Raw genomic sequence first — 16,714 nt, 5'->3', positions numbered from 1 at the left:
CTTAAATTAGTTTAGTTCGTACCCATTTCTCACCACATTCTATCTTCATGAAATTAACGGACGAAATAGGATTTCACAGAGGACAGCGAATTAGCAATGAATTCCATAACGGTTTATTTTTTTTTTAATCTGGCCTAAGTTATGATTGTTTTTTAACTCACAAGTCTTTTATAGTTTTATGATTAAGATCTTATTTTAAGATTAGATATTTTAATCAGCAGTTATTTAGAATGGCTATTATATATCTAAGGTGCAGAGATGCTTAATGTTTATGTATGTTAAGCTTTAATATTTTATTAGTAAATGTTTAAAAATTTGGCCCTTGAGACCCGACCCCCGGCGGGCTCGCCCCGCGCCCCGTGCCCCCCGCGCCCCGTGCCCCCGGCGCCCCGCTGCACGCCCCGCCGCCCGCACTTCGCCCCGCTGCCGCACATCATCCATTTTTCTATCTTCGTGTGACATTTTGTAGTAGGCGTGTCGAATAATTTGCTATTTTATAACATGAAATTATTTTCTATTGAGCTAAAACACGACTTAGTATTTTATATTTATATTTTTATACATAGAAGTTTTGTAAATTATTTTCTAGTTAAGAAATTTCCCCTAAAAGTTAAACTTGTGCACCGGTCATTGTGGGGTATAGTTTGGATCGGATCAAGGCTCGACGTCTCGACATATCTCCGAGGCGTGTTGGATAGTTTCTTATGGGACGAGCTCGTTAGAACCAAAAGTTTTGTGAAGTACGGTAGCAGTCTGTAAAAATTCAAATAAAGTTCAACATAATCGATGGCACCTAAGATATAAGTCATATTTTTGTAAACCGAATGACTACGATTAGATCTCTCGATGTAAAATGTTTTCTTACGTATCTTTATACACAAATATATCACATATCTAATCAATATAACTCTCACACAACGTATATTAGGATAATATTTTGATACCAATATTCAGTGCATTTGTTTTTGATAAAACTAGCATATATTTAACTATTTCCGTAAAGATCGTTTTGATAATATTGTAAGTATACTTTTATCGGCATAATGTACAGTACGGTCGTAGTGTACTCAGTACTAGAGAACGATGTATCTGTAAAGACATATCATACGGATATAAAATAATCAGTGAGAGGCTGACTGTAGTCCGGAACCGCCGAAGTGTAACGAGGCCGTAGAGGTTCCGCCGCGACCGACGCGATCTGCTCAAAAAACAATAAACATGCCGCAGCGTTGACGCAATGTATGTTCGACCGATGCATTCCCGCAAGACTTCATTCTTTTAGCATTTTATATGTATCTTTACCTTTTTGGAAGTGTTTAGCACGAGCATAGTTTGCGTTAGCGCGCCCGCGATTGCCGCGTCCCCGCGTCGCCGCCGCTTCCCTTGTTGTTGTCGTACGGTGGCTTGGTGCTAGTTTCTTCTTGTACGCGGGATACAATTCGCTTCAGTGTCTCGGACCAAACTCTTTTATGCTATTTTGAATCTTCTTATCATTAATATTCTTCGCTTTATGTGTCAAATATGTGCGAATTTGTCGTAACGTAAACGTATATTAATTGAATCTTGTGTATATCGACCTGTATAATGGTTTAGATTTATCTGAATTTCTTCTTCTATAAGGATATCTGACATTCAATAGTCGACCTGGCTGGGGTGACTGCGCCGTTTGAGGTTGTGTTCAGATTTTGTTGTAGGTCTAGATATCGAAAGATAGGAAATAGCGATGCCAATGTTGATTGCCGCCGGAGCTCCAGTGATCGAGAAACCTGCGCCGTCACACCAGCCGGCTTTAACAGGCTGGGTCGTTGTTTGTATTACACATTTATTTTTGTAAGGGCGGGCCAGTGTGATATCTATATTATGAAATGGATAAATAAATATGTATGATCTGTAAAAAGTTGTTGTTATTTCAAATTCCTTCCCTCGCAAAAAAATATCCCTTTCAGAACTATCGCTTGTTTATTATTGTAAAAATTTATACAACTCAACAAAAACTTAAAAAGTCAACTTCAATTGTTTCGCATAACATCTATAATCAGTATGAAATAAAGTACATCCAAATTGCATCAACATTTTCTTTGATAGTTAATTTCGAAGGAGTTTCTTATACATTTGAACGAAAGCTACGATAAGTAAAATTTACGTAACTATTTAATAAATAAAAGCAGTAGTATGAGAATAATCATGTTATTAATATCAATCTAAATAAATACCATAAACAACAACATTTGCATAGATGTGACAATTTTCAAAGTTGTGTGCGGCAAATCCGTCTCTCTGGTGGTCCCAAAGGAACGAGTGGAACACGTGAACGCTTTGCTGCCGCTTTTGACCTATCGTCACCGACACTATTATCCTGTACCTGAAAATTATTTCAAGTAATAAACTATTCACAAAACTCAAACCTTATAGAAGTTATTAAAAAAGATACTCTAAAAAAAGACCTTTCAAATATAGAAAGAATTTTAAAAATTGTTTAGTGATTTTTAAGTTTATCCGAGAACAAACAAAATAATCAACTTGTTGCAGATCTACGGGTCACAGCGGTCAAAATCAGTACTCACTTCGCTATTTTAGCGAAATCAGATGGCCCCTTGCTCGTGTCCAAGAAAAACTATTAAAAAACAATAAAATCTAATCTAAACCCTATTATTATTTAAAAAAAATCGCCACGTAGTAAATTAAATCATACCTATCATATTTTTGCTCCTTTATCGCTGTTCTAATGTTTTCAGCGAGACTGGTGCATAAATCAGGAACTACTTTTTCATTGTATTCGACTTCTTGTAATTCGGAATCAATGTGTTGTTGAAGTATTTTCCTAACATCTTCAGGGTTAAAGCTTTTTCTAGATTCCAGTTGATAAGTCGGCTGATATATCCGAATCTGTTTCGACAGAAACTTCTTTTCAGACATTGTTTTTCATTTAAAAGAATTAAGCCTATTCCACAATCGCGGCAAATTTTAAGTGGCTTATACCTGCTACTTGATTTTTGGCGTAAACAGAATAAAGTAACAACTTATTTACAAAGTTCACACAAGAAGTTTTGTTTAATCGATATGGGTTTAGTTGCCGGTACTTAGAGACCAGTGAGCAACTCGGAGGAACCAATAGCATAGCATAGAGGGGTAAGTGGCGTCAGTGGCGTAGGAATATGAGAAATTAAAGTTAAAGGAAAAGCAAAACGGTTTGAATAACTGATAAAAATTTGTAAGTGTACACGTATTTTGAAAAATTCAATTTGTTTTTTCTCTAGTGCAACAGGTAGACCAATTTTTTTAAACGTTCAGGTGTGGAATTATTCTTCATCCTTTTTATGTTGATGCATCGCCGTTTTAATCCTAGCAGAAAAAGGTATCTTCCGAGAGCTTTGTAGACAAAAAATTCTAATCAAGCTTGCAAATGCTTTTTCTGTAAAGCTTGCAGTTTAATAATAATATAATCGAATAATTTTAGTATCTACCGCTGATCGCACCTTTCGTTCTACCTTAAAATCTAAGACCGACTCTCTAGTCTAAATCTTAATTCTATCTTCTGTCTTATTCAAAATAATTGATTAAAAGAAATACTTGCCAATTTCTGCTTGCTAAGATGGCGACCTAGGATTATATCGCGCAACTTTAAAGATGTTCTCTTAGATTCCTTTGACATTTTTTCTACGTATTTGACAAAATTTTGGATCGATACAACTTACTAGATTTGAAAAAAAAAAACTTAATCTAATGAAAACTGCCATCGATGAAAAAGCTGTGATTGTCTTTTATATGTATTTAAGTTTGGCTTAAAGGTTCTTTAACCAGGTCATAAAATCATAAAAAACGAACTTAAGAAACAAAACTGATATGTCACTGTCACTGTCTATCACTGACAGAATAATCGTTTCAAATTTTCAAACTGAAGGAAACAACCCAATTTGTAGTACAAATAAAATATATATTTGCAGCCGCAACACCCACAACAACATACAATGCATTGTAATGCATGCATGTAGAGGTTTGGCATCTTTAGCACTATAAATACGTATAGTCTATTAGTTAAAGTTTATCTAAGACCTTGAAAGATTGGTATTGTGTTTTAGTTAGTTTACAGTTGACTTTTTAGCGGCATTCAGTGTGAATAAGGTGTTTCTCTATAATTATGTGATATTTTACCAGTATCGAATTTTAATTCGTAAAATTGTGTAGTAAATTGTACAATAATAGTTTATTCAGCCTTTCTTGTTACTTTTTACAGATGATAACCGATTACTATAAAATAAATCGCAGTAAAATTGTTCAAAATATGGACGGTACACCAAAAAAAAGATATAATTTAAGTTTAAAGTCATCGACGCCAAATAAGATAGTGAAAACACATCAAACTGGAGATGTTATTGATTTGTGCAGTGATGATGAAGATACAGATACTAACACGGATAAAAGCAACAGTGCTATTAAATCTTCTCCGATGTGTTTACGATTTGATGATTCAGATACTACTAATAGTACTATATTATATACTCCCAAAACTCCAACTAATAGTTATGAGAGCACTCCAAATAAGAAAATGAATACTCCTGGAACATCAAAAAAGTTCTTTTCTCCAACTAAGAATCGCCTGGTAAATACACCACAAAAGGCAAAAAAGAACTTGCATAGTATGTTTAGTTCAAATGATGCAACAATGGCTCTTGATGAATTGTTTTGTGAAGAATTTAAAAGCTATGATGATAAGAGTAAGTCTTATTTTTTTTACTTTATATCAATAACTTATTTAATTACTTATTCTAATTATAAACTTTGTTTTTAAACATATAATTTGTGTACAGCTATGTTTCTATTGAAGATTATTCACAATTATCTTAATGATGAGTCTCTGAGGAAACTGCTGCCTGAACCTTTAGACAACCTTTTAAGTAAGTGTCTGGAAGTAGTAAAGCCCGGCATGCGTTTGATATGTAGATTGTTCTGGCGCAAAAGATGCTGGTATAGAAGAGAGGATGCTAAGAAGATTGCTAGTGGAGACAACAATATTGATGATCCTCATTTTGAGTTTATGATTAATTCTTTAATAGAGCAAGGTTTCATCAAGTATTCTGTAAATGATGGTGAGATTTTAATATAATTTTTTAATTAATTCCTTAAGGATTTCTGAACTCATACAACATACTTATATAAAACAATGTATGTGCAGTTCCTTAGATTTTCCAGATAATATCGACGGCAGAAAGCGGAAATGTCGTATCTCAAAAATTGGCCCAAATAAGTTAACATCAATTGCTGTAACTAGTAAAAAAATAATCAATGGATTAGTAACTTTAGGACATACCAATTAACGGTATCAAATAACGCTTAGATTGATAGAAATACGTTCCAAAGTTCAACTTCCTATCTTAATTAATTTAGGAGTTGTGATTTTTTTGAAATAGCTTTTTGGCTCTGGTGTAAAACTAGATATTTTGAGATACGACATTTCCGCTTTCTGCCGTCGATATACAGTAGCTGTACATTAGCTCTTAACACTAACCCTATGACTAGTTATTTGTCTCTCTTTGTCATATAAAATAAATAAAGATTGGAACTAATAATTATCAACATTACTTAGTGTTATCTTTACTACATGTGATTGTTTTATTTCCTGGAATACATGTGTAGTATTTAAATGATGTAATAACGTTTCTATCTTGAATAAATTGACTATTATCAATTAATTACGATCACTGATCATAGTAATGATAATACTGATGTATTACTAAGTACTTTATGATAATTGGTGATATTTTTATGAGACACACATACAAACAAATTCAAAACCATACTAAAATTCGGAATCCCATTCTAATACTTATGTTGTGTGTGAGATGCCTTATACTACTAATATATAAAATTCTCGTGTTACAGTTTTCGTTCCCGTACTCCTCCGAAACGGCTTGACCGATTCTCATGAAATTTTGTGAGCATATTCAGTAGGTCTGAGAATCGGTCAACATCTATTTTTCATTTTTTTTTTTAACTGCGCGCGGACGGAGTCGCGGGCGACAGCTAGTACTATAATATAAAGATAGTCTTTTTAATTATAAAAGTATAAGTCCTATAGACATTTAATATCAATTAAGGAATGAAGTTATTAAAACTAATGTTTGATTTAATAATATTAATATCTTTACAGTAAATTGCATGACATTTGAGGATTATGTTGAAGTATTGAAACTTAATGAATTAAAAGATGTATGCAAAGATTTAAACATCAAAGTGAAAACAAAACAAGAGGCAATAACATCTTTAAAGAACTTCATTTCTCGCACTGTCAATATAAGCAATTATTTCAAAGGTGAAAAAAGTAGTAATGCAAATAGAGGAATGGAAAAGTAAGTATAACAGTACCAAAATTATTCTGTTCCGTTTTACGTAAAACATGCTGTACACTGGACCGATACTTTTACAAATAAAAAAAAAATGTAAATTTGAATATTCCATAGTTATTGACATTGTTCTACAGTTAATTGTTTATTTTATATATTTATTAAATATTAATGGCACCTATGAATAAGGGCCAATGTGCAAATTGACAACTTTCCAGAAGAAGCTCATTAAGTTTCAACCATATAGGAAAATAGGCTGCATATGACCTTTTACTTCATCATTACTACACATGTAAATGTGTATTTGTGTTTAGTGCAGTGTGTGGGCCCCTTATACATAGGACTCATATATATATTATATTTCCTCAGGTTGAGACTCAAAGCTGGTAAATGCTATAGATTGAGTGAGCAAGCTGATGTAACATTAACAAAGTTATATTATCTAATGTATTTTGGAATGGACTACAGTATTATAAGAGAAAATAAATTAGAATTAATACTTCTAAATAGCAAAACGAAAAAGGAAATTTATCCAATAAATGATGACGTTACCTTAGACAATGCAACTGTTGTCTTTAATACAAGTGATGAATTTGAAAGGTAATATATTATTTAGTTATTTTTACCAATAATTTTGCCCAAATTGGAAATTTGACACAAAGTTAACGAGAAGAAGTGCATAAAGCCTTTTTTAATTAAGAATAAAAAAATCTTTGATTATGTATTATTGTTAAATTTCGAACAATGGTCATCCAATAGCTTTTATTATTATGTTTTGCAAGTACTTATATGTATGTATTAATGTTTTATATTTTTTTTTTACAAATATAAAGTTTTATTACTATAAAAATTTTTCATGCAGTTTATATTTTTCGCAACATAAAATTTCAGTTCTTGTATACTTTTCAGTTACATCAATGCATATACAATTTCTGAGAAATGGCATACAGCAAATACTACTGATGAAAAAATTGTTATCAGCTCGATGGTTTACAGTTTGTACAAGAATCTGAGTGACGTAGAATGGAATTAGTAAGCACTTTGATTACTTTACTAGCTGTTGACTCAAAGTAGTAACAAATACATTTATCCATCCATCAGTCCATCCAAATTTTTGCAATTTTTTTTCTTTCTTATATATAAAATTCTCGTGTAACGGGGTTCGAACTTGAACTCTTCCGAAACGGCTTGACCGATTCTTATGAAATTTTGTGAGCATATTCAGTAGGTCTGAGAATCGGCCAACATCTATTTTTTATAACCCCCCCCCCCCCATTTAGTGTTTTTTAAATGCGCGCGGACGGAGTCGCGGGCGATGGGTAGTTTACATATATCTTTTTCCTATATAGATCATCCGTTAAAATGTATCTATAAAAATTACAGTTACAAATCATTGCCTTCATGGTTACGAAAGTACACACCGGGACATATATATATCAAGATTCTAGAAAAAAGTGTACCAGAATTGAAAAAGATGAAAGATAAAAAATGTATTAAACAAGCGCTAAAAATTTTGTCTACATTAATACAACAGTCGGCCTTTCGACAACATAAAAAATCTCTGTGGTATGCTGAAAAGGCTCTTATTTTGGAAAAACATGAAAACTCATATCAGAAGGTATGTATTGTTTTATATATTTTTGTTCGATTTACTAAATATATGAACATTTCATTGTGACAGTAGATTTTTTTTTACTGATTTACAGTTGGTTTCCGATGCCAAAGTAATTTTGGTATCGGAAAGATAACGAGAGGGAAGACGGTATGTTTTATACAGGAACTTTGGTCTCAGAAACCAACGATTAGAAATGTGAAGTGTCATTATTTGTTTCCTGTCCTAATAAATAATTAAGATATTTTGCTAAACTGAACGCAAATTGTTGTCAATACAATCAGTCAATTTTTTTTTATGAATTGTTACTAAATTGGTTATTTAAATTTCAGGCAGCGGAAGTTTTATTAGAAGGGCTTAAATCTGATATAGAGGAAGATTGTAAGTGTGAGATGCGGCCACGAGCTTTTAAACTGGCAACACAAAAGTGTACCGAATTAAGTGACGATCTGCGACATGAACTGCTAGAGTGTGCTCTACTGAACTCTATCAAGGAGAACGATTTTGAAGCAAAACATATTTATAAACAGCCCACAGAGTAAGTGTTGATTTTAAATTACTTAATAACACGTTAAATGTCGTCGACACGCTCGCGCGTTCAACTCTTGAAAATCATAGTGGCATTGTATGTGTTAACTTTGAAATTCGTTCCAAAACGCCTTTCTTTATTATGTCAATGAATTTATTGATTTAAGTTTTTTTACACATTTTTTTCTTTATTTTTAATCACATTATCCTTCTGCAATAAGAGTTAAGTTTTCTGTTTATTGTAAAATGTCAGGACGTGTAACAACCGCGGCAAGATAAAGTTTGAAACGTTGACGGCGGACGGCAGCCGCATGTTTCTCGACGCGGAGGAATACTGCATTGAAGAATACATAAATACTGGAGAATACACTCATGGTAAGATTTCAACTTTTCAATCACCCAACCTTCCAACCTTTGAACATTCCAACCTTTAACCATTCCAACCTTATAACATTTCAACAACAGAGATTCCCAAACAGTTGTCTCGTGCATCCCTTTCAAAATTATACTGACTTCTTGATTGTACTGATTTCTTCTTCTGAATCCTCAACTTTTTCCGCCATCATAGATCCCATCGGTCTTTTTTTGGACCCAATACGAGCGTACCTGTTTTATAACATAGTTGTCAGATTTCAAATAGCTTACGTTTTTTTGCAGGCGGTCATTGGGAGGGCAGGATTATAACGACGATATTCTTCGTGTTGTTCTGGGACATAATATATGTACGCCTGCCGGGAGTCCGCGGCGTGTTCCTGTCCCACCTGCAGGTGTTCCCCCAGGACATGTTCACTGATGGCTTCTACGTGAACCGCAAGGCCCTCATCGACGACCGCCTCAGAGAGATCAGCAACGCAACAGAGAGCGAACTGCTGACCTGGATACAGGAGACCTGGGATTCGCGGCCTGAAGGTAACAACTATTTTTTGGTAACACCTTTTTCTACATGTTTAAGTGGTATTTTTTTTTTAATTTAAGTTGAATATTTTGTAATCTACAATTAGTAATCTATAATGCCTTGTTACATATATTACATTTTTTATTTGTTTTTTTTTTCATTTACAATCTCAGGATGGTATTGTTTTTCGAGCGTATGTATAATTTTGTGTTGTTTTGTGTCCATTTTTAGTTTAAAAAACTGAACCTATTTTGACGAATGAGGTGTCAATACATTCTTATTCTTCCACTGAGTGTCAAAGGTGTACAATAAAATTGTTTTCAGGTTTTTCAATAAACGAATAATGTTTTAGTTTGATATAATCTGTGTGTTCAGGTGAGGTGTCAGGCATAACGCGCAGTATTGGTGTGGAGCGTGTGAAGGCGGTGTGCCGGTGTCTGGGCGGCGCGGCCATCAGCGCGCTCTGCGCTCGTCTCGCCAAGGACTACCGCCGCACGCATAGCGGCTTCCCAGACCTCACGATATGGAACCAGATCACTAAACAGGTACTGCCAATATGTTACCAATCATTAAACAGGTAACATAAGCATGTGACCAATCATTAAACAGGTAACACTAACATGTGACCAATCATTAAACATCTACCACCAACAAGTGACCAATCATTAAACAGGTAACACCAACATGTAACCAATCATTAAACATAACTTATGCGTTAGTTTCAGATATTAAAGTTGTGTGCCATTTTTCAATTAAACAGTCATTTATATTCGTGTTTGTCGTTCATATAAAAAACTTCTAAGGCTCATCATGAGTTCTCGTAACTGAAATATTCCATAAAAACCTTGTTCGAAGTAACATCTTTCAAATAAGGATAATATTGTTAATAATAACTCCAAATTAGATTAACTGAATGACTTAATATACTTAATACCATTTATTTATCTAGATTCGTATTATGTTTAGTAAATTTTTGTTTGTATTTTGTTATAGATAAAGTTTGTGGAGGTGAAGACGGACTCTGACAAGCCGTCTGTGAAGCAGCTGCAGTGGCTGCGGTACTTGGTGGGGGCGGGACTGCGCGCGGAGTTCTGCTATGTTGGCACCAACACCACGCGCTGCAGGGCGCGCGCCGCACCGCAACATGTATAGTCTTCTCACGTACACGCTAGTGATAGAAAGAGACCGCCTTCAGTTTGTGTGTTCTACTCTACTTTATCTTTAACATTTCAATGGCTCCTATGAATAAGTCAATGTGCAGATTGCCAACTTTCTAAGAGATGCTCTCAAAGTTTCAACCATATAAGAAAAGATGCCACATACGCCCTTTTACTTTAGCAAAAAAACACGTTTACATCTGTAAATGTTATAAATATTTTGTTTAGTGCATGTTGTTAACTAAACTAAAACATAGCTTTTAATATAAAAAATGTAAAAATCATCGATTTGTTACTTTGGACCTTATACATAGGGCCCATCGGCTCACTGGGCGTTAGCCCAGTTCACATTATCCCAGTCTAGTGATCCAGCTCTCAATTACAACTGGAAACATATAACACAGATAGTTCTCCAGTGTGGGTACACATTTTCCTATTGTATTCCAGCGCTGTATACAATAACTGGACTGGAATAGTGTTAACTGGGCATAGTTTTACTAAGGTGAATTTAGTGAGAGAATCCAAATTTTCAGTTTGGGAAATGTTTCCGTCTTATAATGTTCTATGAGAAGTCATTTTAACGGACTTCCAAAATAAGGTTATTAATTAAAGTGTATATAAATACGATAACTATCGTTAAATAGCAATAATCATGTCAAAACATGTTATTAAATATTTTGACTAAAGTACAAAAAATTTACAATTATATTCGTAAGTCATACAGATTTAGGCTTTTACTGGTAAAATAAAGTAAAGTACTGGTACTAGCCTGGATAAACAATATCTTGAAAATATAATTTTATTGCATGAATCTCTTAAAACTAAGACATCTGAATCAGGATTTCGCATGAATAGAGCTTTTAAATTCAAAAATAAATAATAATAAATCTGATTTATACATTTTCAAAATTCTTTTTAAAATATTATGTTCCCATATAAAATTGGCAATAAGTCGATTTCTGATAGTAAAATATAAAATAACAAACATTAGTAAAAAAACTTGAGAGGTGTGTTGGGACACCCGGATGGAACGAAGTTCCTTTTGATTAATTAGTGAAGGAACCAATGTTTATTCTATGAATAAAAAACTTAAGTCTTCACAAGAAGTACATTTTATTTCTGTGAATTTTCGTTATATAATATATTGTCACGTCGTTGCCATGGTGAAGTAGCGCTCATTCGTCGTTAACATACTTACTATAATAGCAAAAAGTGTCGTGACAACTTTTCGTAAGAATTTTTTCCGTCTAGCCCCCTTTCACAACGCGCGATAAGGAACTTCGTTCCAAAAGTTTATTTTAGTTAATATTTTTCAATTTATTTTATAATCGTAACATTGCATTGAATGCAAATTAGCTTTTAATTACCAAATGTGTTATTAATTTACGATCTATATTCTCATATAAAATAAGTGCATATTAATTTGTAGGTTAGTTCTTTATAATGACATTTTGATTGTGATATAGACAAACAGATTTACAAGTTAATTAAGCATTTAAATTTAAAAGCGTAAAATCACTCAAATTGTGAGTCTATGGACACATCTATGTTACTCAGGTGCTCTATTATTTTTGTCTTTGGTTAAACATTTCTTGCACATTAACAATTAAATCTTGTAAGAATGTTTTTTAAACCAATGGAATTGCAGTTTGAAACTTTTTATATCAGAATTTTGTTTTGCTTTGTTTTGTCTTTACTTACGTAATAAAGTTGACATTTTGTATGTTTATTACATCGACATTTGTTGCGTTTTTTTTTCTATTAATTACACTGTAAAATACTTTATATAATATTTGCACTAAATATCAAAGTGTTCTACGACATATCTTTATCAGGAGTGCCATAAAATATTAAAAAAAAGTTACGCACAGTATTTCAAGTTTCCGTTTTTTTTTGTTGACTAAATAGTATTTAAGGTGTTAAAATATCAAAGTATTTTGATAAAATACATATATTTTTATATCTAGTTTTAAGATGTTTTGTTTTCAAAGTATTAAATTTAAATAAAAAATGTTTACTACACGTAACACTTTTCCTTATATTTATTCCAAAACTTATCTTGAATTTTAAACTGTAGAACATATATTCACATCTCCGGTTTTATTTTACGGAGAACGGAGTGAGTTCGCTATATTGTTGTTATACAGGTATTGACAATGAAAACTCACAAGATGAATGAAAGTTTCAAATTAGTCTATGGATTTTCCGACCTGCAACCGTTTGTTTACAGAAAAATTAAAAATAAGTTGACATTAGTTGAACGTCAACTTTGAAAAGTCATAATTTTTGATGTTTTACACAAGAAATATAAAGTTAACAAATAAAGAAGTAAAACATTATATTTTGGAGTGCACGAAGTCAGACAAACAGTCAAGCTGGCTATGTTCACAGTATTTGTACCGCTGCTTGCAATGTCCGCTGTGTCCGCCATATCGGTACTCTTCTTATATTGCAAAAACAGAGCGGACAGAAGAAAAGGTTACATGGACGTTAAAGAGAAACCATGAGAAATTACGAAATAAAACGTATTCAATTATCTATATGCTACCAATAAAACACATTTTGTAATAAAATGATTTAATTTCTATATATCTATCAAATTTTAACGCTTATTTACATTTAGTAACAGGACAAGGCACATAAAGGTAAGTCTTAAAAATTAAATTGTTCCTAAACCGAACGTTACCCTTAATTTCCACTACACACATCTGTACACATATTATCGTCCCTTTTATTTCACTTCGCTAAAACAGAGATAACTATGTTTTTCTACATTGTTATTGCAGTGGAAACTAACGATTATGTTACAAACAACGAACTCCCACCATCTAAAATATAATCTATGTAAACACCAACAACATTACATAAAGTTTTACTTATAGGAGGGAGCAATTTGATCATAAACATTTTAAATATATTTAATATTTTTTGTACTGTATATACTTCTTGACAACCGTTAAGAGTAGGAACAGTGAAGAAATAGTACTGAAGTACTAGACGTGTGTAAATCAGCTTTGAACCAACTCAAAAGATCCATCACATTGTCTTAAACCTTTGAGTTACGACTCAACAACTAAATTGGCATTTCACGACTCAATGTACTAAAACTATGCGGCCGATGAGTTGTGAGTCAGCTTGCGGTCGCTCCATGACTCGATGCCTGGCTCGTTAAAATAAACTGTGCTCTTTACATCTGATACTGCTCGGTGACTCTCAGCTCGCAGCTCGGAACGCAAATCATATCAGGTACAAATTGAGCTAATCAGCGCACCGGTTTACTGATCTGCTTCACACATACAAACCGTGAGGTGATCTACAGATCATTAACTTTAGTTGACTTACCCATGTCTATTTAGTAACCAAATACCAATTTACCCTCTCCTATAAAAAATACGAAAATTAAATTGAGCATTTTAATTTATAATATAAATTGGCAAAAGCCAGTGTCGTTTCCCCGCCGTTGTTTTGTTGCGTACTATTATTACATATTGCAACACTCGCATGCATCATTTAATATATTACTCGAAATAATTATGTATAAAAATTATAAAAAATCCTAAAAAATTTAAAATCAAGTCCTCAACCATCACCTAACTTTAATGGTAACAAAGAACAATAAAAAAAAATTATAATTTTAAAATATGTCCTCATTTTACGTTAGTCTAATTATAACAATAAAAAAAAATCAAATTTTGGTTCCGAATTAATATGAATCTATTATTTCGTTTGGTTCTTGATAAAATATCAAAAACATGGCAACCATTGTAGGCAAAGAAAATTTCGTAAGATTTTTATAGTTCCATAAATTTACGAAATGTATCACTTAAGAATCTAAATTTTATGATGCTAAGGCCATAATGGGGTAGTCGGAAGCAGTAAACATTGTCTAATACCCCAATTTCAGTTCACTGGACTGATTTGAAATTTATGTTTCACGTCTCATATTTTTTTTGGTATGACAAAGTTTTAATTATTTTAAATAGGAAAAAAATACAATTTTAACATAAAACCACGTACTAACATATACCACGATTTTGGTTCATTAAATAAATATAGAAAATTGTCATTTCTATGCAACCATAGACAATTTACATAATCTGTGAAAACATCTTTATTAAATGTATATAAAAACCTTTCCACTTATCTAATAAAATGTATATAAAATAGAAATAGTTTGTGTAAATTGTTTTGTGAAACTAGTATAAAATATAATAACAATGTAAGGCACTATAACAAGGTGATGTCGGAAGACTTCATCAGACGTGAACTGGGCTCCGGACTCCTGTACAAAAAAAATTACTTATTAATATTACATTTGTTGCACACAGCTATGCAGACATTTTTTTCTTATTTGTCTTATGAATTATTTAAGTTAAATTGACTAAAAGAACAAATTATATGAGTTATTTGATTTACTATCTGCTAAAAATTGTTTAAGAGCTTTGAACTTGCATTCGTACATTTTACATGCGTCCAATAATTATTTAAATCAAGACATTTATATTAGTTAACGATAACCATAACGTGAAATAACTCAATTTGATAACGGCATTAACATAATATACGCGTAGGGAGCGTTATTGGTAGTGACTTACATCTAAGTTTTTCTATGAAATATAATTGTATAGTTACATGTCAGGCTCCTGCTTGAAGGCGATGACGTCGTACTGGTGCGCCGGCAGCTGCGGCACCAGCGCGGGCGACGCCCCGCCCACTGCGCCCGCGGCCCCGCCCACAGACACGCCCCCGGACACGCCCCCGGACACGCCCTCTGATACAGCCTCTTCTAACATTGCGGGCTCTGTCGATGCTCCTGCGGACAAATATATATAATACAAATTCAAACAATAACTCTTTGTACAGAAATACCACATAGTATCTGGGTACAACTGCCTCGCTTTTTTTGCATGTAAATCCATACATTGAGCTCACACAAATGTTCATACAAAAGATTTTTCAGTATTTTCATAGAGATAATGAAAACAACTTTCCTTGAAATCATGAACATGAAAAAACGATCCTGCGATTCTGACTCACTGGAGGTGTGGTCATTGAACAGTCGCATTGTCAGGAGTAAAGTGGCAGGAGCGTCAGCATTACCTCCGAGCAGCATCTCCTGCAGCAGGCTGTCGACGTGCGCGACACCGAACAGCTTGGCGAACTGTATCTGCTCTATCATCTGCCAGGTGATGCTCTGCAGCGGCGGCAGACACAGCAGCAGCTCGCCGAAGCGACCGCGGCCCTCGTACTGCCTGTCGCTGATGTAGTCCTCCAGGTTGATCTGCACCTGGTAGCGCAGCTGCTTGATCTTCTGCGGCTGCGATAGACCCTTCGCGTCTGCAACACACGACAATAACATTCATATACCTTTCAAATTAAATGAAGTAAAGTAAACTTTATCCTATCTTGTAATGTGATGACGGTGAAAATATTAAAACACAGTCTTACTGGGATCGAAGAATACGATGGCCTTGAGGCAGGCGAACTCTGTGTCGTCGATGTCGATCTCCCGCAGCGGCTTCACGATCTCGTCCATGACGCGCATTCCTATCATGCTGATGTCGATGTCCATACGACCGTCTGAAATACAATTCTTTATTTAACACTTTTACAGCCGGGTTTTTTGTCGACTGATTCAAAACAAGCACATTTACCCATTAAAAATCCGATCAAACGGCTTTTAGTTTAAGTTGTTTAACAACAACTTAACCAAATATAAAGAAATAGGTTGAATTGGACAGTTGTTGTCTTTATAACATGTAAAATACATTAACTAAATATATGCCGTAGAAGAATTCGTAATCTGACAATTTAAACATAATAAATCTTTGCAGCAATCATCATCATATCAAAGGCGGACAGTTGATGCGGCGCGAGGTTGCATAGCGCTCTCCACGAGCCAAATCTATTAGCGTACTATGTTACATATATATATATGTGATGATAGATAAATGTTTATTTTGGTCCGGTGCCCAATGGCGATTTTTAGCCCGTTAATAATGACACGCCCCCCTCCCTGAAGCACCTCCCCAAATAAAGGTTACTGACAAAAATAATTAACACGACGTCGATGTGAATTTGTTTTCAATTCCTAATTTTTTACAAATAATTTAAATGTTGTTGAATATTACTTTCTCAACTTTTATATTCCAAACACGTCATATATTTATAGCCGCAGGTG

The 16,714-nt window shown here is 33.7% G+C and overlaps 3 protein-coding genes across 5 annotated transcripts in view; 1 reads left to right on the top strand and 2 right to left on the bottom strand.

Annotated features, from left to right (window-relative positions):
- Window positions 1-2,196: 2,196 nt before the first annotated feature.
- LOC106713625 (dynein light chain Tctex-type 5) lies at window positions 2,197-3,040 on the bottom strand. Its single transcript, XM_014506461.2, has 2 exons — window positions 2,693-3,040; window positions 2,197-2,362 (listed from the first exon to the last, which is right to left on the bottom strand). The coding sequence occupies exons 1-2, from the start codon at window positions 2,914-2,916 to the stop codon at window positions 2,197-2,199; spliced, it is 390 nt and encodes a 129-aa protein (XP_014361947.2). The 5' UTR covers window positions 2,917-3,040.
- Window positions 3,041-3,908: 868 nt separating this feature from the next.
- LOC106713595 (fanconi-associated nuclease 1) lies at window positions 3,909-10,598 on the top strand. The gene is made up of 12 exons (XM_014506425.2): window positions 3,909-3,994; window positions 4,235-4,715; window positions 4,809-5,087; window positions 6,149-6,347; window positions 6,711-6,941; window positions 7,251-7,373; window positions 7,725-7,959; window positions 8,286-8,491; window positions 8,735-8,856; window positions 9,139-9,390; window positions 9,752-9,921; window positions 10,370-10,598. The coding sequence occupies exons 1-12, from the start codon at window positions 3,983-3,985 to the stop codon at window positions 10,526-10,528; spliced, it is 2,469 nt and encodes an 822-aa protein (XP_014361911.2). The 5' UTR covers window positions 3,909-3,982; the 3' UTR covers window positions 10,529-10,598.
- A 4,113-nt stretch (window positions 10,599-14,711) lies between these two features.
- The window catches only part of LOC106713643 (transcription factor HNF-4 homolog), a 28,741-nt gene continuing 26,738 nt past the window's right edge, over window positions 14,712-16,714 (bottom strand). For all 3 annotated transcript variants that reach the window (XM_014506483.2, XM_014506484.2, XM_014506482.2), the window contains exons 7-10: window positions 15,982-16,113; window positions 15,634-15,870; window positions 15,166-15,346; window positions 14,712-14,815 (exon numbers count right to left, since the gene is read on the bottom strand). In XM_014506483.2, the coding sequence (XP_014361969.2) occupies window positions 14,761-14,815; window positions 15,166-15,346; window positions 15,634-15,870; window positions 15,982-16,113 (605 nt within the window). In that variant the 3' untranslated portion in view covers window positions 14,712-14,760. The remainder of the gene's footprint in view (window positions 14,816-15,165; window positions 15,347-15,633; window positions 15,871-15,981; window positions 16,114-16,714) is intronic.

The sequence above is a fragment of the Papilio machaon genome, chromosome 16 (genome assembly GCF_912999745.1).
Source record: "Papilio machaon chromosome 16, ilPapMach1.1, whole genome shotgun sequence".
Lineage (NCBI taxonomy): Eukaryota > Metazoa > Arthropoda > Insecta > Lepidoptera > Papilionidae > Papilio > Papilio machaon.
The sequence above is the reverse complement of the archived record's forward strand: the minus strand, read 5'-3'. Positions and strand labels throughout refer to the sequence as shown.

Bases quoted from the DNA above. Each gene is read 5' to 3' on its own strand.
- LOC106713625 (XM_014506461.2), bottom strand. From the start codon at position 2,916: ATGTCTGAAAAGAAGTTTCTGTCGAAACAGATTCGGATATATCAGCCG. The intron at 2,363-2,692 runs GTATGATTTAAT...AATAATTTTCAG, and splicing joins AAGGAGCAAAAATATGATAG to GTACAGGATAATAGTGTCGG.
- LOC106713595 (XM_014506425.2), top strand. The intron at 5,088-6,148 runs GTGAGATTTTAA...ATATCTTTACAG, and splicing joins CAAGTATTCTGTAAATGATG to TAAATTGCATGACATTTGAG. The intron at 7,374-7,724 runs GTAAGCACTTTG...TAAAAATTACAG, and splicing joins AGTGACGTAGAATGGAATTA to TTACAAATCATTGCCTTCAT.